The sequence below is a fragment of the Bufo bufo genome, chromosome 2 (genome assembly GCF_905171765.1).
Source record: "Bufo bufo chromosome 2, aBufBuf1.1, whole genome shotgun sequence".
Lineage (NCBI taxonomy): Eukaryota > Metazoa > Chordata > Amphibia > Anura > Bufonidae > Bufo > Bufo bufo.
The window spans coordinates 464295991-464320865 of NC_053390.1; the positions used below are offsets into that span (position 1 = coordinate 464295991).

The following is a 24875-nucleotide window of genomic DNA, read 5'->3' on the forward strand; positions in this document are numbered from 1 at the left end:
GATTAAACTGGGGCTCCGATCGGAACTCTCCGCTGCCACCAATGATCGGGCAGGGGGGGGGGGGGGGGGAGAGGGGAGGCCGCACACTGGCCACCAATGATATTACAATAGAGGGAGGGAGGGGGGGCGGGGGGTGCGCACACTGGCCACCAATGATATTACAATAGAGGGGGGGGCACACACTGGCCACCTATGATATTACAATAGAGGGAGGGAGGGGGGGGCGCACACTGGCCACCAATGATATTACAATAGAGGGGGGGTGGGGGGGGCCGCACACTGGCCACCAATGATATTACAATAGAGGGGGGGTGGGGGGGGCCGCACACTGGCCACCAATGATATTCAAACTGGGGAGGGAGGGGGGTCTGCTCCCTGCTGCCTGGCAGCCCCTGATCTCTTACAGGGTAATATGATACGCACAATTAACCCCTTCAGGTGCGGCACCTGAAGGGTTAATTGTGCTGATCACAGCCCCCTGTAAAAGATCGGGTGCTGCCAGGCAGCAGGGGGCAGTCATGTACACAGTTCTCAGTATATTCTAACTAGAAGCGTCCCCATCACTATGGGAATGCCTCTGTGTTAGAATATACTGTCGGATCTGAGTTTCACGATGTAACTAAAATCCGATGGTATATTCTAACATAGAGGCGTTCCCATGGTGATGGGGACGCTTCAAGTTAAAATATACCATCGGATTGGAGAAAACTCAGATCCTATGGTATATTAACTCCTGACTTTACATTGAAAGTCAATAGGGGACGGATCCGTTTGAAATTGCACCATATTGTGTCAACGTCAAACGGATCCGTCCCAATTGACTTGCATTGTAATTCTGGACAGATCCGTTTGGCTCCGCATGGCCAGGCGGACACCAAAACGAAAAAAACGGTCACGGATCACGGACCAACGGAACCCCGTTTTGCGCACCGTGAAAAAATACGGTCGTGTGCATGAGGCCTAAAAGAGGGATCCAACAGGTTTCCACTGACAGATATATGCTTTGTTCCTTCTACTAATCATCAGGGAATCGGGCACTCAAGGTCATTCCTGATGAAGAATATTTAAAGACTTTGGGGGAACGTATCAAATTTGTGTGACAGAAAACTGGCTTACAAAAGTCGCAAATGTTGAGGTAAGTGCTGTTTTGCACCAAAATGTTTGACTTTTTGCCATTTTACACCATCCTCGCCACTTTTGAAAAGTGGCATAAATGTGGGAGTGGTCTAGTAATTCATTTGGAGACAGGTTTATCACCACAACAGCTGGAGGGGGGACTTTTAATAAATTTGCCACACCGTCTGCCAACTGTAAGTGAAATCAAAATTGACTTCAAAATGTTGCATCATGATACATTCCCCCCTGTATATTACTAAGGGTCTTTTCACACTGTGTTTATAGTCTACCTTTACCATATGCTCTGGGAAAGCTACTAGACCCATAGGCCTCCATTACAAGGAAGGTCCACATTTGGTAGTTTTCGCTTGGGTTTCCATTTTTAATGCACAAAATAGTATACATTTTTTAAAGGGACGGAAATGGATGACTGATGCCACTCAGTGACATCCATTAAACTTATTCTCCCAACAGAAGCCTTGGATGCACACTGCTGATGTAAAGGGAGATTCTCAAGTTAATTTAAAGGGGCTCTCCAGGCTTTCAATATTGATGACCTATCCTCAGGATAGGTCATCCATATCAGATCGGCGGGGGTCCGATCAGCTGTGTGAAGAGAAGGAAAGCGCTGTGCACACGTGCCATCTCCTGTCTCTCTTCCTCTTTGCCATCAACATAGCAGCAGCGAGCAGGAAGAGAGACAGGAGACTGCACGTGCACACACCACCTGCCTTCTCTTCATACAGCTGATCGGTAGGGGTGCTGGGTGTCAGACCCCCTCTGATCTGATATGGATGACCTGTCCTGAGGATAGGTCATCAATATTAAAAGAACAGATAGGACATCCAGTAAGTACGACTCCAGAAAATTGGATTTTTTCTTTTTTTTTAAAATAAAACTCACTGGACCTTTTAAGGGGGTGTCTCAATTCAGCAAACATTTAAGATGTAGAGAAAGTTGATACAAGGCACTTACCAATGTATTGCTATCAGGGTACTTTCACACTAGCGGTTTTCTTTTCTGGCACTGAGTTCCGTCCTAGGGGCTCAATACCATAGAAACAAGCAGTGTATAATGTGATGGAAAAATGAATCCAGCCAGCAAAGGAGACAATATGGACAATCACAATACATTAGAATGTGCCTTGTATTAACTTTGGCTATCAGATAAATGTCATTTGTTGAAGTGAGACAACCCCTTAAAAAAAAATAATAATAATACTCTGGTGAAATGCCACCAGACACAATGTAAAAAGTTTGCTCTGTTGTTTACTTGCTGCCACGATGGCATGCCATGCATAATGATGTCAAATTGTGACTACTGCAGTCTCTGCGGTCATGACACATGACATCATTATAACAGTACTCTACAACGTAGGTGCCAAAAAAGATAAAAAATTGTTCATGTTCCAAAATCAGGAAAACAAAATAGTGGAAATGAACCATACAATATATTATTTCCTTTGACAGCACAGACACAACAGCACTGATGTGCCTGCTGATCTACAGCATGTACACATTGATCAACTAACCTTCTTTCCTAGACCATACTGAAGTGAGTAGGACACCATGGACAGGTCATCAAATAATCTCAGTACCGTCCTGCAGTGGCTCAGCTGAGACGCCACAATGAGAAGGCTCATTCCACACTGCCGCTTCTCTCCATACTTCTGTGTAATGGCTCCACCGAGCATCTGGCAGCCATAGCATAGCGTCCGTATCTAACATGAGCGAAAGAGAAAAACAAAGAAACCAATAGCATGTCCTTATAAACTCCCAAACTAAAAGTTCCAGCAGATCCTACCTGAAAATACATTGCATGTATGTGAAGCTCCAGTTTATTGGGTATATTAGTGGGAATGATTCCAGTTTAACTACCATTGCCATGATGAAGACACCAGCAGAATCCAAACTGTACCTTGTCAATATAGTGCTACAAAGACTGCTGATGCCTATGTGACCACTGCTGAAAGCCAACCGTGGAAATCGGAAATTTCCAGCACTTCTTTAAAAAAATGCTAACGATAATGGCCGGGGTCCGACCACTGGGGCTTTCGCCGGTCTCGAGAATGGGGGATTGTTCTCCCCAGGACTGTGGAGTCAGTAAGCCAAAGCTCTGACTTCGACTCCTGAATTTTTCACACTCCAAATCCTTCATAAATAGCCAATCATTTAGTAATAGATTTCCTGTAGTAAAATGGTGAAATCAGGATTTTTCTTACTACCATGTAAGTATCAGTAATCAGGCTCCTTAATTACACAATACTAATAACAGATAAAAAAAAAATTTCAGCTGGAGCCCAAGTCGGTAAATTTCTAATGACTCCAACTCCACTCGGTGTTAATAATCCCTATATCTTGTGGTGGATCCGCGCCGGCCTCTACATAACTTCGGAGCATGCACCTTCAGTCTAAATGTAAGCCAGCTTCCTTGCTATCTTACATTTAGACCATTTTCTACACCCTAAAACAGGCGTAGAAAATGATGAATGAGAGGGGGCTGCTGGTCCGTCCTTTCCCCGCCACGCCCACTTTTTTTAGACGTGACGTGAGCGGGGAAAAGTCGCAGTATGCGGCACAACTAACCATTGTGCAGCAATCTGTGCCTGAAGTATGCCTAATATAGGCGTATTTCAGGATAATAAACTACCTCCTTAATGTCTCCCATTTGCATACCACATCCATGTGTCATCCCCTCTCTGCTCGTGTCCCTCAAGGCTCTGTCCTAGGACTCCTGCTCTTCTCAATCTACACCATCTATGCCTGGGACAGCTCATAGAGTCCCTTGGATTTCAGTGTCACTTTTATGCTAACGACACGCTGGCCAGATATCTCCACCTTACTTTCCAGAATCCCGCACTGCCTATCTTCTATATGCTCCATTTTCTCCTCTCACTTTCTAAAACTTAAAATGGATAAAACAGAATTTATCAACTTTTCCCCAACTCACTCAACCCCCCCATCTCTCCCCCAACAGACCTATCCATCATGGTCAATGGCTACATGCTCTCCCTGGTCGACCAAGTCTGCTGCCTTGGAGTAACCTTTGATTCTGACCAGTCATCCAACCGCATATCCAAAACCTTTCCACTACCTGCTGCCTCCAACTCAAAAATATCTTGAATATATGCATTCCTCAACCAAGAGACTGCAAAAAGGAGACTTTTGTATTACTTACCAGTAAAGTCTCTTTCTCGCTCTTCCTTGGGGGACACAGGAAACCATGGGTATAGCTCTGCTCCCTAGGAGGCGTGACACTAAGTGAAAGCTGTAAGCCCCTCCTCCATCAGCTATACCCTTCAGCCTGGAGAAGAGACTGCCAGTTGCGTGTCCAAGTAGTGAAAGATAACCACCAACCGGAAAAAGGAACCGTCAAGCCCCAACGGGGGCAACCAAGCCGGAACCACAACTGTAACCCAAATGAAGGGCGGGTGCTGTGTCCCCCAAGGAAGAGCGAGAAAGAGACTTTACTGGTAAGTAATACAAAAGTCTCCTTTTCTCGCCCATATTCCTTGGGGGACACAGGAAACCATGGGACGTTCCAGAGCAGTCCCAGAAGGGAGGGACCAGAACAAACTAGACCAACACCGGGGGCATCAATCAACTGCCGCCTGCAACACCAGACGGCCTAAAGCAGCGTCAGCCGACGCATGAGTATGCACCCTGTAGAACTTGGTGAAGGTGTGCAAGGAGGACCAAGTGGCCGCCTTGCAAATCTGCTCCGTAGAAGCCCGATTCCTCTGAGCCCAGGAAGCCCCGACCGCTCTAGTGGAGTGAGCGGTAACACCGAGGGGCGGAACCTTGCCCTTGGCGAGATAAGCCTCAGTAACAGCCATCTTGACAAAACGGGCGATAGCAACTTTGGATGCCGCCATCCCTCTGCGCGACCCCTCCGGAACCACAAAGAGCGAGTCAGTACGCCTGAAAGAGCTGGTTACCTCCAGGTAAACCTTGAGCGCCCTGACAACGTCCAGGCGATGAAGCTCCCTCTCCCGGGGGTGGGAAGGGGAAGGACACAAAGAGGGGAGAACGATGTCCTCGTTCAGATGAAAGACGGAGACCACCTTAGGAAGGAAGGAAGGGACCGGACGAAGGACCACCTTGTCTTGGTGGAACACTAGGAAAGGTTCCAGACAGGAGAGTGCAGCCAATTCGGACACCCTCCGAAGAGAGGTGACGGCCACAAGGAAAATAACCTTGCAGGACAGAAGTCGCAAGGAAACCGTCCGCAGAGGCTCGAAAGGAGAAGCCTGGAGCGCTGAGAGAACCAGGTTCAGGTCCCAGGGCGGTACCGGAGGGCGGTACGGGGGAACCGCGTGAGCCACGCCCTGAAGGAAGGTCTTGACAGGACCAAGGGGGGCCAGTGGGCGCTGAAACAAAATGGACAGCGCAGACACCTGACCCTTCAAAGAACTAAGACCCAGACCTTGGGCAAGTCCGCTCTGCAGGAAGGACAAAACGGTGGGGAGAGAAAAGCGGAGCGGAGGAATCCCCAGATCGGCACAGAACCCCAAATAGGTCCTCCAGGTCCTATAATAGATCCTAGAAGAGGACGGCTTACGGGCGCGGATCATGGTGCGGACGACGTCCGCAGAAAAACCCCTACGTGTCAGGACGGTGGTTTCAACAACCACGCCGTCAAACGTAGGGACCTTAAACGCGGGTGGAAGATCGGTCCCTGAGAGAGAAGATCTTCCCTGGCGGGCAGCGGCCAGGGCGCGTCTGCCAGGAGCAGCATGAGGTCGGCATACCAAGACCGGCGGGGCCAGTCCGGAGCGACCAGAATCACCGAGACGCCTTCCGCCGCGATCTTCCGAAGGACCTTGGGCAGGAGTGGGATGGGAGGGAATATGTATGGACGCGCGAAGCCTCGCCAAGGAAGAACGAGGGCGTCGGCTCCGCAAGCTCCCGGATCCCTGGCCCTGGACAGATAGGCGGGGACCTTGTGATTGAACTTGGAGGCCATGAGGTCCACGTCCGGTATGCCCCAACGAAGGCAAATGGCCTCGAATACCTCCGGGTGAAGAGACCACTCGCCGGGGTCGACAGTGGTGCGACTGAGGAAGTCCGCCGCCCAATTGTCCACCCCTGGAATAAAAATTGCCGATAGGGCCGGGACGTGGGCTTCCGCCCAACGGAGAATGCTGGAGACCTCCCTCATTGCAGCAGCGCTGCGAGTGCCCCCCTGGTGGTTTATGTACGCCACAGCCGTGGCGTTGTCCGATTGTACACGAACTGGATGACCCTTCAACAGATGAGTCCAGTGTCGTAGAGACAGAAGGGCCGCTCTCAGTTCCAGGACATTGATCGAGAGTCTGGACTCCAATGGAGACCAAATGCCCTGGACGGATCGGGGAGGAAACACACCTCCCCAGCCCAAGAGACTGGCATCGGTTGTAACCACCAACCAGTTGAGTGGCAGAAAAGACCTGCCCAGAAGAGGGGACTGTAACCACCAGCGGAGAGATGACCTCACCGGAGGCGATAGATGGAAGGGATGATCCAGAGACTGCGGCGATTTGTCCCAGGAGGAGAGGATCGCCCGTTGGAGAGGGCGGGAGTGAAACTGCGCAAATGGGATCGCCTCGAAGCAGGCAACCATCTGCCCCAAGACCCGCATGCAGAAGCGGAAGGACGGTCGACGGTGGAGAAGGAGACCCCGAACCGCCCCACGGAGGATCAGACGTTTTTCCGAGGGAAGACGTACTTCCGCCGCTCCCGTGTCTAAAAGCATTCCCAGGAAGACCAGTTGTCTGGAGGGGGGAAGGGAGGACTTGGGGAAGTTGATGACCCAACCGAACCTCGTCAGAGTCTCTAGAGTGAGATCCACGCTGGCAACCGCTTGAGAAAAGGACGGAGCCTTGATGAGGATATCGTCCAAGTACGGTAGCAGAAAAACACCCCTGGAACGGAGTAAGGCCAAAACCGGGGCCAGGACCTTGGTGAACACCCGGGGGGCTGTTGCCAGCCCAAAGGGAAGGGCGACAAACTGGAAGTGGAGGTCCCCCACGGCGAATCGGAGGAAGCGATGGTGACACCGGGCTACCGGAACATGGAGGTAGGCATCCTGTATATCGATGGAAGACATGAAATCTCCCTGCTCCAGGGAAGCCACCGCGGAACGGAGGGACTCCATCCGAAACCGTCGAAGGAGGAGAAAACGGTTGAGCTTTTTGAGGTCCAAAATGGGCCGCACCGAACCTCCCTTCTTGGGAACTACAAAGAGGTTCGAGTAGAACCCTTGAAACCTTTCCTCTAGAGGAACGGGGGTAATCACCCCCCTGTCCAGTAAGGCTTGAACGGCCGCGGAGAACGCAGCCGCGCGTTTCGGGTCCCGTGGCGGGCGGGAGCGAAAGAACCGATCTGGAGGGAAGGATGCAAATTCGATTTTGTATCCGGAGGACACAATTTCGAGGGCCCAGGCGTCGGAGACGTGAGCCAACCAGACGTCCCTGAAAAGGAGGAGCCGGCCCCCCACCCGGGTGGGTGGGGGCGCGCCTTCAGGCAGAGGATTGCTTTGCTGCGGGTGTGCGGGCAGCCTGCGGCTTGCGCCAGGAGGGCTGCGCCCGAAAAAAACGGCTTCCTATGCTTGTCCTGGGGAGGAGCCGAAGCGGCAGCTGTGGTGGGAGCCCCAGAGGCCCTGCGGGAGGACCGAAAACGAGACGCACCAGGGCGTCCGCGGGGGGCGCCCCTGGCTTGGGGTTGAGGAAGATGGGTGCTTTTACCACCCGTGGCCTCCGAAATAAGTTCGTCTAGGCGGACCCCGAAAAGGCGGGAACCCGCAAACGGTAGCCCCGCCAAGGAACGTTTGGAGGCAGCGTCCGCTTTCCAAACCTTCAGCCAGAGCTCCCTCCTGACGGAAACTGCCAGGGCGGAGGAGCGTGCAATAAGGGCTCCCGCATCAAGGGAGGCCTCACAAACAAAATTTCCGGCCCGAATAATAAGCTGGGCCAAGGAACGTAGGTCCTGGATGGGGACGTCCGAGTCCAACTCCTGTTCCAGCTGCGCACCCCAAGCAGAGATTGCTTTCCCTGCCCAAGCAGAGGCAAAAACCGGTCTGAGAGCAGAACCGGAGGCAGCAAAAATGCCCTTGGAAAGGGTCTCCATGCGACGGTCCTCCGCTGACTGAAGAGAGGACCCGTCAGGAACAGGGATGGCCGTGTTCTTTGACAGCCGGGCCACAGGGGGGTCCACCTTGGGTGGGGAAGACCATGTGGCCACGACATCGGCTGGAAAGGGATAGCAAATGTCCAGCTTCTTGGGGTTGACAAAACGGGCGTCCGGGCGAGCCCAAGCCTTAGACACCACAGAGGAGAAATCAGAGTGGATTGGAAAGACTTTTGAGACCTGCCTGGGTCTGATAAAGGAGACGCTAGCTGCGTCCGAGCTAGGGGGATCATCCTGCACCTTAAAGGTGTCACGAATATCCGAGATGAGTTGACCCATCGCTGAGGCTAGCTTGGACGGCAGGGCCGAGTCCATTTCCAAATCTGAAACCGCCAATTCACCTTCAGAGAGCGAATCCTTTGGAGAGGAGAGGCTCGTCTGGGTGCGCACGCGTGGCGGGGAGAGGGAGGCATCCGAGGAGGAGGCTCGCTCTACTCTAATACGCTTCTGAGAGTGCCTAGCTCGGGAGGGGTCACTAAGAGGGAGTGAACCCGCTGCAGCGGCAGAAGCAGTGGACCCGGAGGGCGCGACAATCAGTGAGGCGTCCTGCGGGGTAGGTGGCCTGTCTATTAGGCGGCCCACGACATGAGTGAGGCTTTCCACGGCCTGGGACAGGGATCTAGCCCAGTCAGGCGGGTCAGAGGCAGCAGGGAGCGACACAGCGGGCGACTGAGGCTGCGGTGGAGCCCGGCATGCAGTACAGTGCGGATCAGACTGCCCCCGGGGAAAGGGTTCCCTACAAGCCGTACAGGCATGGTACCAAGGCTTGGCGGCTGCAGAAGGGTCTGACATGGTGGAACAAGATGTTGCACTTGAAGTGGGAGACCCCAAGGAAAAGGAACGGGGATAACACCCAAGCGACAGTACTGTGGCACGGAGGGGGTTAAAAGTCCTACCAGACCCGGATGATGCAAGCGGCAGCGGTAAGGGGAACAGACTGAGGAGGCTGTGGAGGAGAGGCAGCAGCACCGGCTTCGGATCGCACTGCAGAGAGGATTCCACGCAGCACTGTGCGATGAACCCGGAAGTAGCGGAGCGCATGTAGGAAGCTCCGCCCCCCCTCTGCCGCTCTGAAGCAGAGCCGCGCGCGCGGCAAAATGATTTTAACCCCCCAAGTGAAGAAGTGCCGGCCATGAAATGGCGCCGTTCACACCATGTAAGCGGCCCCCGCCGCGCCTGCTTCAACCTGCGAATTGGCAGACGGTTTGCTTGCCTGCAGCCGTCCCCTGTAAGGCAGCGTCTCTGTGCCCAGATAAAACTCCCCTCCAACATTGCCCGGTAAGGGGGGGGGGGCTCGGGAGGGGTGGTGGGAATGGCTGTAGCAGTGTGCATGTAGCAGTGGCCATGGCCATGGGGACGTAGCAGCGGTGGGAGGGAGGGAAAAGGGGAGGCTGGAGCAGCCACTCTCACCATCCGCTGTCTTCACCCTCAATCCGTCCAGCAGGGTCGCCCCTTCAGCTCCTGGCACCGCAGTGGCAGGAAACCGGGGGAGGGACTTGGCGTGCGGGCGACCCTGAGCTGGCGGGACGCAGGGGAGCGAGGCTGCCCTGGTCCACCTTGTCTTCTGTGGGGGAGGCGGCAGTGCGGAATTACCGGCACTGGCGCAACTCAACCCCGGGAGAAACAGAGGGGTCTAATGCGCCTCTGTTGTCCCTGTAGGTAGAAAAAAATCGAATTAAAAACAACAAATAACGCAAAAATAAAAATCATAGGAAAACAACCCTGCATAAGCAGGGGGTGTCTTGCCTCCTTGGACACTAAGCAAAAACTGGCAGTCTCTTCTCCAGGCTGAAGGGTATAGCTGATGGAGGAGGGGCTTACAGCTTTCACTTAGTGTCACGCCTCCTAGGGAGCAGAGCTATACCCATGGTTTCCTGTGTCCCCCAAGGAATATGGGCGAGAAAATGTTTTTACATGCCTCATCATCTCCTGCCTAGACTACTGTAACACTGTCCTCTGTGGCCTTCCATCTAGCACCCTCGCACCCCTCCAATCTATCCTCAACTCTGCTGCCTGACTAATCCACCTCTCCCTCCATTACTTCTCTGCCAATCATATAAGACCATCCACAACCTGTCCCCTCCGTACTTTCCCGATACATCCTCACACGTAATCTCCGATCCTCACAAGACCTCCTTCGCCTCTTATAACCTCTTACCACAATCGCCTCTAAAACTTCTCCCGTGCATCCCCCGCACTCTGGAACTCTCTACCCCAACATATCAGACTCTCACCTACAGTGGAAACCTTCAAAAGAAACCGAAAAGCCACCTCTTCAAACTATACCACCATGACCAGCTTTATCCACACCTACCGTGGTCTTCTTTCACACCTTGTAGATTGTAAGCCCTAGGGGGCAGGGTCCTCTCTCCTTCTGCACCAGTTTGTAACTCATCATGTTCATGCTTATTGCAATTGTTTTGTATTATGCATGTGTACCTCTTTTCATATGTACAGCGTCATGGAATGAATAGCGCTTTAATAATTAATAGTAATAGTAGATGTAAAAGTAAACGTACGGTTGCACTGGGTATAGAACTTTCAATACCCAATCAATACTTTTACATCTGGATACAATACCAGGATTTGCTGTTTTAGAGAACATGGTGAGCGGCGCGTACCATGTTCTCCTGAGTCGGCACAGGGGAGAAGGAGGAAGGGAGTCCCTCTTTCCCCCACTGTGAAGCGGCCGCCACTAAGGGGAGAGAGCTGTGAATTTGCCACTGGCCACCAATGAAGATAATACTAGGGAGGGGGAGAAGGTCACTGCACCACCAATGAAAATAATAAACTCCTAAATACAAATGTAGGCGGCAGATGCTGGCTGTATCACATGCTGACCACAGCACCTGAGGGGTAATTGACAGAGTTCGGCGGCATCAGCATTCACGGTCATTGAGGCTGGGTGTCGGCTGTGTGATACAGCTGGCACCCGCCGCCTACATTTGTATTTAGAGATTATTTTCATTGGTGGCGCTGTGGCCAACAGCCCCCTCCCCCCTCAGTATATTCATTAGTGGCAGTGGCAACTACCAATTGGAGCTCCAGCAGTGAAATTGCGGAGCACCGATCAGTTACCATGGCAACCAGGACCCTACTAAAGTCTTCCATGGTAATCTCCCTGCTATGTGTGCACAAAGCACAAGGCAGGAGGGAGAGTGTAAAGTCCTATTCACCCTAACAGAGCTCTATTAGGGTGAATATGACAAAACTTCTAGCTTAGGTGGCTAGTTGGTATTAGAGAAGAAGTTAAGAGAACACCAAATATATTAAAAGTTTAAATCACCCCCTTTCCCAATTTTACATATAAAAATATATAAACAATAAAAAATAAACATATTAGGTATCGCCACATCCGAAAAAGTCTGAAACTATCAAAATATTTAAAAAAATCTCCAGTGTGGTGAACAGCAGAACAAAAAAAATAAAAAATAAAAAGATTCTTCATTTTTTAGTCACCTTGTCCCCCCAAATAATAGAATAGGACTGTTCTATTATGGGCTGGACGTTCCCTAAAATATGGAATGCACACGGCTTTTTTGGCGTTTTATTTATTTTGCGTGGTATCGAATATCGCAATACTTTTTTATGGTATCGAAATCTAATCAAAATTTTGGTATCGCGACAACCCTAGTAGGGAGTCTCTTCAAAGGATCCAGCAATTTTCTCAGCCCCTTTACCAAAAAGGAGCTGGTTATCAGGCTTCGCAACCACCCAGCAGTACATAGACTGGTCCGCTGTCGATGTTCCTCGTGTCTGCCAGAATTCTGCTGTAGCAAAATCTACGTGTTTGTTGTGTTATTTATAGCTTATAGGGCATCTGTCTGCAGATTTGTACCTATGAAACTGGCTGACCAGAATTTCACCCCGGCAGCCCCCCCTGACAAGAGCATCGGGCTCTCCTTTGGGCTGCCAGGCGGAGGCTTCCGCCCAGCAGTGAGCCCAGTGATATACCTTTAAAACAGCTAGGGCAGAGCTAAAGCCCGCCCATCAGAGCCGGTGACGTCACCAAACACACTGCTGGGAGGAAGCCTCCGCCCGGCAGTGTGTTATCGTAAATAAAAGAGACCTTGCCCTGCGCAGGGCAAGGGAGAGCATCAGAGCATGAACTGCGCCGATGCTCAAGTGAGGGGGATGCCTGGGTTCAGCTCTGAACCTGGACAATCCCTTTAAACACTGAGGGTTTGCCACAGGTTTCACCCTCCACACTGAAAAGGGTGAAATCCATGCAGGAAATATACTAAAAAACCAGACATACTGCAGCTTTAAGATCCGCATTGGCGGTCAGGTTACATACGGAGTCTGCTTTCCCCAGAGAGTGAGGATGTTGGAAACTCTTTTCTGGTACTGTGAAACACTGCAGATCTCCTCCAGACCATGTGTGAACATACCCGAAGGGCCATGCTGTGTCACGTGATAGCGACATTATCAACGTATTGATAAAGTGCATTAAAGATATTACTTTCCCATTGCAGACAGCATTCTGGGGTGAGAACCTGGTTTTACAGCCCATCTCCCATTCAGAGGTGGGAAGGGTTTGTGGGGGCAAACTGTTGCCCTAAGTACAGTAGACAGATCCTCTGTACAATATGACTGCTGCACCCACCACTCCTATGTATTCAGGCTATACTAAGATTTTACAGTACCCACTCACCATCCTGTCTCTGCCCCTGTATGATTCCAGGACATTTACCACTGTAGTTACCGCCTTTGCCATGCTACCAGTCCAGGCACATGCACAGTAATATTCACGACCCCACGCAGCTGAAGACCGAAGTCCCTAATACGTGTAGATATCACAACTACTGCAATATATTGGACTTCAGTCTTCTGCGTTCCAAACCTCCTTTTCGCAGGCCCCGCCCAGAAAAAAGACGTCTCGCGGCCCTATTAGCTCTGCAGTCTCCATGCAGGATTACTGACCAGCCGCTGAGAGCGCTATGGAGCGCGCAGCCCGTTCTAGTGACGTCACTAGTCTGGAAGTAATCCACCGCAGTCCAAACCGCAGCTGTTATCTAGGAGGGCAACCAATCAGATACTTGCAGGATAGAAAGCCGTCAAATGTGATTGCCTTTTCACAAGGAACACTGGAAAACTATTTTAGATTACATAAAGCCGTAGCAGCGTGTATTGCTAATAGTGGTCGATGGTAATTTGCTGGGGAGAGTTATCAAAAGTGGTGGCTTAGTTGCGCATAGAAACCAATCAGATGCCACCTTTCATTTTTCAGAGCTCCTTTGGAAAATGAAATGTGGAATCTGACTGGTTGCTTTGGGCAACTAAGCCACTTCTCCTTTACACCAATATCTCGCCCGCATTGTTAATGCATCACAATTTTTTATTGATAGTTCTGACTAAAACGCTTACTATTACAGGGGAAGATTCATCAAAACGTGTAAAGGAAACATGGTTTAGTTGCCCATTGCCACTAAGCAGATCCATTTTTCAGAGCTCCTTTGGAAGATGAAAGGTGGTTGTCAATGATGCCCTGTATGTGGGGTGAGACAAACACCGAATATTTCCCGTCATACCAACTTTTTGTTTACATGGGAAAACCCTTCATATCATGGGATCTAATATTATTTGTCTGGTACCAAATAAATGTTACAATTAAAAACAAAAAGAAAGCTTTCATAAAGAGGCCCTGGCTGGTCCTCACAGAAATACAAAGGGCAGCGTGTCTTCATAGCCATGTCTTCAGTGTTCCTGCACGGTTTCTTTTTTCTCCTAGCCTCCCCTGTTAGGTCCCGTGGCTGCCAATGTCTCAATGGCTGAGTGCTGTGGACTGCCCACCCGAGAAATCACTGGTATAATGCGTCAAGATTAACGTAAATAGTGATCGAATAGGGAGAGGCTAAGAGAAATAATCATGGAAGATAGTACTGATTGACGGCCCCATTTCCTAGACCGACCACAGCTGATGTAAACCAATCTCACTGCATCATAGTCATACCTTACAGTCGTGGGACGGCCACCAAAACATGCCTGCCAGATCTGGTACAGCTGAGGTATGTCCTACTTTCAGATCTTGTCAACCCTCACTGATCTCACCAAGGGCATCACAGCCAGCCATGAGTGCATTAGTCATCTCACCTTCTAAAGTTACGGCCCACTTTCAACTGTCTCTGCTTTTTAAGGACACAGCGAGAGTGGAGTGCAGTGGTGATGTCACTTCATCGCGTCTTCTTTTGGGGAAAGCCGGATGTGCTGCATTCACCAGGGGAACGTGGCCAGGTGAGTGTTACTTTCTTTTATTTTATTATGTGAGGAGGCACTAAGGGGCATTCTGCTGTGTGCGGTCACAAAGGGGACTGAGCAGGATTAGGCATGTATAGATTGGGCGGAGTTAGACACATGGATTGGGGTAGAAAAAAATCTACCACAGAACGTTGGCCTTTTTAAAAGTTGGGAAGCGTGCATAGTGATATGATGCTGGGAGTTCCAGTCCAACCATGGGTCTACTGTCCAATACCCACAGCATCATTCGACTACAGGACAGTAGATCCACAGTTGAAACTGTCTGTTGGAACTCAAAGCGTCATAGATCACTATTAGATATGAGATAAGTTCTCAAAAATTCGATTCAGAAACTTCACTGAATTTTCCCAAAAAATTTGATTCGATCCAAATAAATTTGTGACGAAGCACGTTAAAAATCATCTATCTCCTGGCTGCAGAGAGCCTGTATATTGGTGTACAACACTGTGCATTGCAGAAACGTGCATAGCTATTCCGCTGTGGTAGCGGATCAGTTAGGCTACTTTCACACTTGCGGCAGTGCGATCTGGCGGGCAGTTCCGTCGTCGGAACTGGACGCCGGATCCGCCGATCTGTTGCTGACTGAAAGCATTTGTGAGACGGATCCGGATGCGGATCAGTCTCACAAATGCATTGCAAGGACGGATCCGTCTCTCCGCTTGTCATGCGGACAGACGGATCCGTCTTGTATCTTTTTCACATTTTTTTCGGTCTGCGCATGCGCAGGCCGGAAGGACGGATCCGGCATTCCGGTATTTTGAAATGCCAGATCCGGCACTAATACATTCCTATGGGAAAAAATGACGGATCAGGCATCCCTTCTGTTTTTTTCGCCGGAGATAAAACCGTAGCATGCTACGGTTTTCTTTTTTGCCTGATCAGTCAAAATGACTGAACTGAAGACATCCTGATGCATCTTGAACGGATTACTCTCCATTCAGAATGCATGGGGATATGCCTGATCAATTATTTTCCAGTATAGAGCCCCTGTGACGGAACTCTATGCCGGAAAAGAAAACGCTAGTGTGAAAGTACCCTAAGGCTACTTTCACATTAGCGTTTTTCTTTTCCGGCATATCTGATCAGGCATATCCCCATGCATACTGAATGGAGAGCAATCCGTTCAGGATGCATCAGGAGGTCTTCAGTTCAGTCATTTTGACTGATCAGGCAAAAGAGAAAACCGTAGCATGCTACGGCTTTATCTCCGGCGAAAAAAACTGAAGACTTGCCTGAATGCCGGATCCGGCATTTTTTTTCCATAGGAATGCATTAGTGCCGGATCCGGCATTCAAAATACCGGAATACCGGATCCGTCCTTCCGGTCTGCGCATGCGCAGACCTTTAAAAATGATTTTTTTTAAAATACCGGATCCGTTTTGCCTGATGACACCGGAAAAACAGATCCGGTATTGCAATGCATTTTTCTGACTGATCAGGCATTTTTCAGACTGATCAGGATCCTGATCAGTCTGAAAAATGCCTGATCAGTCTGAAAAAATGACATCCGTTTGCATACAGTTTGCCTGATCAGGCAGGCAGTTCAGGCAACGGAACTGCCTGCCGGAATCAAACAACGCAAGTGTGAAAGTACCCTTACTGTGCATCAGCATGAGGGCTCGTTCACACAAACGTATTTTGCATTCCGTATAGGGGACGTTTTCTGCGTTCCGCATACGGTCCGTATACGGAACCATTCATTTCAATGGGTCCGCAAAAGATGCGGACAGCACTCTGTGTGCTGTTCGCATCCGTTGCTCTGTCCCGTGCCCCGCAAAAATTATGAGTCCTGTCCTATTCTTGTCCATTTGGCGGACAAGATTAGGCATTTCTATAATGGGACTCCTGTTCCGTTCCGCAAATTGCAGAAGGCACACGGGCGGCATCCGTTTTTTGCGGATCCGCAATTTGCGGACCGCAAAAAAACGCACGGTCGCGTGAACAAGCCCTGACTGGCAGTTGACAGGCGTCACTCTTAGAATCACTTCACTTATTTGGTCAGTTATGGAGCCAAAATTGACCAAGTAACTCAAGTGTGAACTCAGCCTTACAGGACAAAGTTATCATCGGGTATAAAGAACTGTGCAGTGGCCCAAGAATGTACTATAGAGTGAAAGAGCGCACTCCTTTTACAGTCAGCTGATTCCACATAGATTTCTACAGAAGCTGTTCTGTTACACGCTGATACAAGTACTGCCCCCATGACAGTGGAGTGGAGAGGGTGTCAGCAGTAAGTTTGTGTTGATTTCACTGTTTATTTTTCCCTTCTTCTGATCAGTCACAAGAACAACCCCGAAAAAACAGATCCTGTCTTTTCAGCATCCCCCTTCACATGTTCAGCATTTTGTCAGTAATCCATCAGTATTGCTAAGACCAAAAAAAAACAGGAGTGGATCCAAAACTGAGATGGGTTCTTAGGGGAAGCGGTTTCGGCCCCTCTGTCTGTATCAAGGGAAGCGGTTTCCCCAGTGAAAATTGCTGACAGCCTCTCCTCTAAACAGGCTCAGGAAGCCAGGGAGTTCATTAGTCGGAACACAGATGTATTCTCTGACCTCCCTGGACGCATGTCCATAATCCGGCATGACATTATCACTGAGCCTCAGGAAAAAGTCAGGTTAAAACCCTACCGGGTACCCGAGGCTCGGCGACAAGCCATCGGGGAGGAAGTGCAGCTAATGCTACAGCTAGGTGTCATCGAGGAGTCAAAAAGTGAATGGGCCAGTCCGATAGTCTTAATACCCAAGCCGGACATTGCGGTTCTGTAACGACTTCCACACACTGAATGAGGTGTCCACGCATATCCCATGCCCTGACTAGATGAGCTTATTGAGATAGGCCAACCCCAGTATTTTTCTGTGTTGGACCTCACCAAAGGATACCGGCAGGTACCCTTGACGGAGGCTGCCAAGGAAAAAACGGCTTTCATCACACCAGAGGGGCTGTAGCAGAACAAGGTATTACCCTTTGGTCTACAAGGTGCTTCCGCCACGATTCAAAGGCTAATGGACGTTGTACTACGGCCACATTGTCGGTACGCATCGGCGTACCTGGACGATATCGTTATCCATAGGTGACTTTTCCAGTAGGTGCTATCTAAAGTACAGGCTGTAGTGGACTCCCTTTAGAAGGCTGGCTTAACCGCTAACCCAATAAAGTGCGCGATAGGGTTAAAAAAGACTAAGTACCTGGGGTATGTAATTGGGCATGGAATGATCAAGCCTCAGGTGAACAAAATTGAGGCAATTAGGAATTGGCCCCGACCTGTCACTACTCGGCAAGTAAAGTCGTTCCTGGGTATGGTGGGGTACTATATGAGGTGTTTCCACAATTTTGCTACAGTCGCCGCACCATTTACAGGCCTTTTGAAGGGACGCAAGTCAGTGACGGTTCAGTGGAATGAACAGACGGAAAAGGCTTTCTCCGCTTTGAAGTCTTCCCTTCAAGAGGGGATTTGTGGTACAGACCGATGCCTCAGAAGTAGGCCTCGGAGCTGTACTCTCTTAGGACATCAATGGGGAGGAACATTCTGTTGTTTTCCTGAGCCGAAAGCTTAACCCAGCCGAGACTAGGTACATTATAGTGGAGAGAGAGTGCCTGGCCATTAAATGGGCACTGAAGTCTCTCCGCTATTATCTGTTGGGGAGAAAGTTCTGTCTGGTGACCGACCACTCCCCTTTCAAGTGGATGAGCCAAGCTAAAGAGAGGAATTCTCGGGACACCAGATGGTTCTTGTCGTTACAGAACTTTAAGTTCTCAGTGGAACACAGGGCAGGCCGCTTACAGGGAAGCGCGGATGCCCTGTCCCGGGTACACTGTCTGGCAAGTGTTCACCCCCTCAGGGTTGAACAAAGGGGGGAGGTATGTAGTAAGGCGCAAGGGTCCGTCATTGATGGAAGGTATGTGTCACAGAGATTCCTGGCCTCAGTGAGGTAAGAGCTGGTAATTTCATGTGTCAGGGGCAGCTAGTGTTGGCTGACATGGTTTTGCTATTTAGTATGGCTGTAAAGCCGATCCGGGCCGGCTCTTACTGGGAGCAGCCAAAGTGCAGGGTGGGTGGCTTCTCCCCACGTTCCAGGCCGGGTCTTGGTTTGGGCTATAAAACACAGGCAGCACTGTCAGGTGATAGGAATTTACTCTCTGTGTTGGGACCTGGGAGTTTGTGCCTGGGTAATGGCCTGCTACCTTGTTGCAGTGTGAGCAGGTGGTTTCTGCTATGTCCAAGGACTTCTGCATTGCTGCATGGTGTGAACAAACACCAGACTCAAGGTGACTGTTTTCCTTGAAACTGACTTTTTGTTTTGTTTATCCTTATGTGTGAATAAACACGGAACTGTTTAAGTTAAAGACGTTGTCTTTACCTCTATATTGCGTCCGCAAGCCTGTCTACCAGAGCAAATCCCCACACTGTGTACAGCATATTATCACTGCTGCTATGTACAGTAAATAAAGCACTGGTATTGGAAAAACATTTTAGGGATGGGCGATATGGCCTAAAATCTATATTGTGATATAATTTTAAGCATGTGCGATATGCGATATATATTGCGATATATTATTTGCTTCTGTATGTATACAAAAAATACAAATTACAAAACTTTTCAATAAATTTTTAATATGTGTATTGTGTTATAGATCTTTTTCAAAACAATGTAAAGATGAAGACTAAGTGTTAGTAAAACACAAATTTCATACATGTCCCCCAGAGCCAGTGCCATCAGCCCCATGGCATTTGCCATCTTCATCATACATGTCCCCCAGAGCCAGTGCCATCAGCCCCATGACATTTGCCATCATCAGACATGTCTCCCAGAGACAGTGCCATCAGATCAGCCCAATGGCCATCTTTTGCAAATAGATCCCCCCCCCCCCCCCGATCCTCCAGCCCCCCCAGAGGAATCGCTGTTATTATACTTACCTTTCCTGCAGGGTGCTCAGCAGCAGCTGGCTGATGGAGTCCGCAGGTGTCGCATCTTCTTCCCAGCATGCATTGGGCGGGACCTGACGTCACACACAGCGTCAGCCAGCGGGCTGACGCTGTGTGCACGCCAGGCCCTGGCCAGTACAGCGCGGTGCGGACTGCAGAGTCGGGAGGCCAGAGAGCGGTGAGTGAGAAGCTTCTTCAATTGACTACCGCTCCGTGGTCATATCGCGGTCCGGCGATATAGACAAAATCTGTATCGTTGCACAAATTCATATCGTGCATATCGCCTATATCGCCCACCCCTAATTAAAATGATAGCTTAATGCAGTTCATCCGCCAACCTGTTTGGGACATGGGGTCCTTATTCATGGCATGAATACACACTCAATGTACATAAATGTTAAAAAACATATGTAACCAATGATTCACTGCTACATCGATTCAGATATAATTTCCAAGATGTTATCTATTTTATATGATTAAATGTAACTACTGTTCTTTGCAAATTCTTCTCCTTGTATTCTGGGTCCTTATTTGGGCATTGTTAATCATTTCTTTCCATAACTTCTAGATGTGAACCAATCATTAATAACCTGACACTGATCATCAAAAATCTCTGTATTAGAGCATATTCTAGCTGTAACAAATTTCCTTTACGGTATACTGTAGCTCATATAGTTTGACAGGGTGACAACTAATAGCATTGAGAATGGTATTCCCAGCTCAGAGTTTACGGAAAATGGTAGAATGTATATTTTTTTTACAAATTCACCCTGCAACTCCAGATCCAGAAATTGTATTTTATTAGATAATAAAGAAACTGTGAATCTTAAATTTAGGCTATTATTATTCACGTAATTGACAAAGTCTCGTATGATCGTTTCACCCCCCCCCCCCCCCCAGCGATGAGTGTATCATCAATGAAATACAACCATACAAGACCATATTCTCAAAAAACTTTTTCAAAAGGTCTCTACTTAAAAAGCTACAAAAAGAATAACAAGTGAAGGTGAACATTTTGACCCCGTCAGGGCTCCTACACATTGTAAAAAACTCAAAACTGAACATAAAAGAATTTATATTAACCCTTAGGATACCGGAGGTTTTTACATTATTGTGTTTTCATTTTTCTTCCCTATCTTCCTTGAGCCATAACTTTTTTATATTTCCGTTCACATAGCTGTTTAAGGTCTTATTTTTTGCGGGACAAGTTGTACTTTCTAATACCACCATTAATTATGGCATACAATGTAGTGGGAAGCAGTAAAAAAAATTCTAAATGGGGTGGAATTGGAAAAAAAAAGCAATTTCTTCAAAGTTTTAGGGCTTTTGTTCCAATGGCATTGAGTTTGTGGCAAAACTGACCCATGCCCTTTATTCTCTGGGTCAGTATGATTACAGTGATACCCCATATGTATAGGTTTTTTATGTCTAAATAGTGTAAATATATATATATATATATATATATATATACATACATATATATATATATACACTGCTCAAAAAAATAAAGGGAACACTTAAACAACATAATGTAACTCCAAGTCAATCACACTTCTGTGAAATCAAACTGTCCACTTAGGAAGCAACACTGAGTGACAATCAATTTCACATGCTGTTGTGCAAATGGGATAGACAACAGGTGGAAATTATAGGCAATTAGCAAGACACCCCCAATAAAGGAGTGGTTCTGCAGGTGGTAACCACAGACCACTTCTCAATTCCTATGCTTCCTGGCTGATATTTTGGTCACTTTTGAATGCTGGCGGTGCTTTCACTCTAGTGGTAGCATGAGACAGAGTCTACAACCCACACAAGTGGCTCAGGTAGTGCAGCTTATCCAGGATGGCACATCAATGCGAGCTGTGGCAAGAAGGTTTGCTGTGTCTGTCAGCGTAGTGTCCAGAGCATGGAGGCGCTACCAGGAGACAGGCCAGTACATCAGGAGACGTGGAGGAGGCCGTAGGAGGGCAACAACCCAGCAGCAGGACCGCTACCTCAGCCTTTGTGCAAGGAGGAACAGGAGGAGCACTGCCAGAGCCCTGCAAAATGACCTCCAGCAGGCCACAAATGTGCATGTGTCTGCTCAAACGGTCAGAAACAGACTCCATGAGGGTGATAAGAGGGCCCGACGTCCACAGGTGGGGGTTGTGCTTACAGCCCAACACCGTGCAGGACGTTTGGCATTTGCCAGAGAACACCAAGATTGGCAAATTCGCCACTGGCGCCTGTGCTCTTCACAGATGAAAGCAGGTTCACACTGAGCACATGTGACAGATGTGACAGAGTCTGGAGACGTCGTGGAGAACGTTCTGTTGCCTGCAACATCCTCCAGCATGACCGGTTTGGCATTGGGTCAGTAATGGTGTGGGGTGGCATTTCTTTGGAGGGCCGCACAGCCCTCCATGTGCTCGCCAGAGGTAGCCTGACTGCCATTAGGTACCGAGATGAGATCCTCAAACCCCTTGTGAGACCATATGCTGGTGCGGTTGGCCCTGGGTTCCTCCTAATGCAAGACAATGCTAGACCTCATGTGGCTGGAGTGTGTCAGCAGTTCCTGCAAGACGAAGGCATTTATGCTATGGACTGACCAGCCCGTTCCCCAGACCTGAATCCAATTGAGCACATCTGGGTCATCATGTCTCGCTCTATCCACCAACAACACGTTGCACCACAGACTGTCCAGGAGTTGGCAGATGCTTTAGTCCAGGTCTGGGAGGAGATCCCTCAGGAGACCGTCCGCCACCTCATCAGGAGCATGCACAGGCATTGTAGGGAGGTTATACAGGCACGCGGAGGCCACACACACACTACTGAGCCTCATTTTGACTTGTTTTAAGGACATTACATCAAAGTTGGATCAGCCTGTAGTGTGTTTTTCCACTTTAATTTTGAGTGTGACTCCAAATCCAGACCCCCATGAGCTAAAAAATTTGATTTCCATTTTTTTTATTTTTGTGTGATTTTGTTGTCAGCACATTCAACTATGTAAAGAACAAAGTATTTCAGAAAAATATCTAATTAATTCAGATCTAGGATGTGTTATTTTTGTGTTCCCTTTATTTTTTGAGCAGTGTATATATATACAGTATATATATATTTTTTTTCCATCACCAAATTCTGACCCCATAATTTTTTATCTACTGAACTGTGTGGGAGCTCATTTTTTTTTCAAGACAATCTGCAATTTTTATTGATACTATTTTGGAGTGTGTGTGACTTTTTGATCACATTTTATTACATCATTTGGGATAAGAGAGGCAATGAAAAAAAGGCAAATTGGCCATTTTGACCCTTTTTTCTGAAAAATATTTTTATATTTTAATAGTACAGGCATTTTCATTCACGGTGATACCCATGATTTTTATATTTTATGTTATTTAGGTATTTATTTTTTTATTATATGGAAAGGGGGGGTGATTTAAACTTTTTATATTGTTAAATTTTTTTATATACATTTTTTAACACTATTTATTTTATAAAAAATCCATTTTTTTATTTTGAACAATCATGGATTTTTAAAATACATTTATTACTGACTATTGCTCATTTCTTATGTTGGCCTGCCACCTGGTGGTAAAAATAAGAATTGCATCATGAATGTCCTCAGCCTCATATGCAAGGCTGAGCATATTCAAATCAATTACCGACATTGTCACTGGCCACAGAGGATGTTGGTAACCGCGCTTCCGGGTTTTTGACCATTTAGATGCCGTGATCTCACTTGATCATGGCATCTAAAGGCTTTAATGACCGCGATTGACATTATTGCCACAGAGACCTGCCATGTTTGCCTATTGCTCCACGTGCGAGTGGGCGCCATGTTTGCCTATAGCTCGGGTATGGCGCTGGTAGCAAAGGGGTTTAAGGCTATCTACACCTTTGGTGGCAGTCTTTTTCTCATACTCATTTTGAGCAAAATATAATTTTTTCAAGTGGTCTTTATTAAAAATATGGAGCTGGATTCAACCAGTGCCTCCTGTACTCACAGAGTTTATAAATAGAATGAATGTTATGATTCGGCTGGAGAGGGGCATTTACCTAAAACGCAACTGTCTCTCTAAATTTGAAAGTATATGGGGCCTTTTGATTGAGAGGTCTGGAGTATGCAGCCCTTGGCTGGCCCTCCAGAGAAGTGGTCTGGTCACTGCGGGTTAGATGTGACTGGATCTACATACAAATAAAGAAAGGAACAGGAAGGAAGGAAAAAGGGGGTGCCCTATGGCCGTTGTGATCAGAACTTACTCTTACCTGACAATACTGGGTGTATGAGTGTTTGGGTGTTTGCTGGGTGCCCGTCGCCGTCCGCTTGTCTGTCCGTCTGTTTATTCGTATATCTGGATTTAGCTCTACAGGCTAGTTTAAAACCACTTGAAAAATGGCAAAAAAATTTATTTAGCATGGCTGGATCTTAACAAGGTTCCAAGTAGAGCTTCAACATGCAACAAGAAGAAATGGGAGTGAGACAAAACATTTTATGAGCATTCAATTTAATGAAAACAACGAATAAACTGAAACAGGCTGTTTTTCGGCTGATCAAAAGTTTAGGACCACATGCCTTTAAAAGGCCAAATCTGTGCAAAGATGTGGATTCATTGTCATTTTCTGTCAGGTAGTCACACGTTGTGATGGCAAAGGCAAAAAAACTCTCCCTTTTTGAACGTGGTCAGGTTGTTGAACTGCATAAGCAGGGTCTCTCACAGCGCGCCATTGCTGCTGAGGTGGGACACAGTAAGACAGTCATTTGGAATTTCTTAAATTCTTAAATGATCCTGAGGGTTATGGAACAAAAAAGTCAAGTGGAAGACCCAAAAAAATGTCATCAGCACTGAGCCGGAGGATCCAATTGGCTGTCCGTCAAGACACTGGACGATCCTCGACCCAAATTAAGGCCCTTACTGGTGCTGACTGCAGCCCCATAACCATCAGACGGCATCTGAGACAGAAGGGCTTCAAAAACAAAAAACGTCTTAAAAGACCTCGTCTCCTTGAACGCCACAGAACTGCTCGTTTGGACTTTGCAAGAGAGCACCAAACATGGGACATTCAAAGGTGGAAGAAAGTTTTATTCTCTGATGAGAAAAAACTTAACCTTGATGGTCCTGATGTTTTCCAACTTTACTGGCATGACAAGCAGATCCCACCTGAGATGTTTTCTACGCGCCACAGTGGAGGGGGCGCCATAATGGTCTGCTTTTTCCTTTAGTGGAATAATGGAGCTTCAGGAAGTGCAGGGGCGTCAAACGGCCGCTGGCTATGTCCAGATGTTGCAGAGAGCATTCCTCATGGCTGAGGGCCCTCGTCGGTGTGGTAACGACTGGGTTTTTCAACAGGACAATGCTACAGTACACAATGCCCGCAGGACAAGGGACCTCTTCCAGGAGAATAACTTCACTCTTTTGGCCCATCCTGCG

General features: G+C 48.3%; 1 protein-coding gene across 1 annotated transcript in view; it reads right to left on the reverse strand.

The window, feature by feature from the left end:
• Nucleotides 1-13129, reverse strand: part of PEX11G (peroxisomal biogenesis factor 11 gamma) — a 33880-nt gene extending 20751 nt beyond the window's left edge. Inside the window, exons 1-2 of the mRNA XM_040417661.1 lie at nucleotides 12937-13129; nucleotides 2648-2836 (exon numbers count right to left, since the gene is read on the reverse strand). Coding sequence (XP_040273595.1) covers nucleotides 2648-2836; nucleotides 12937-12999 — 252 coding nt within the window. The 5' untranslated portion in view covers nucleotides 13000-13129. The remainder of the gene's footprint in view (nucleotides 1-2647; nucleotides 2837-12936) is intronic.
• Between the last annotated feature and the right edge of the window lie 11746 nt (nucleotides 13130-24875).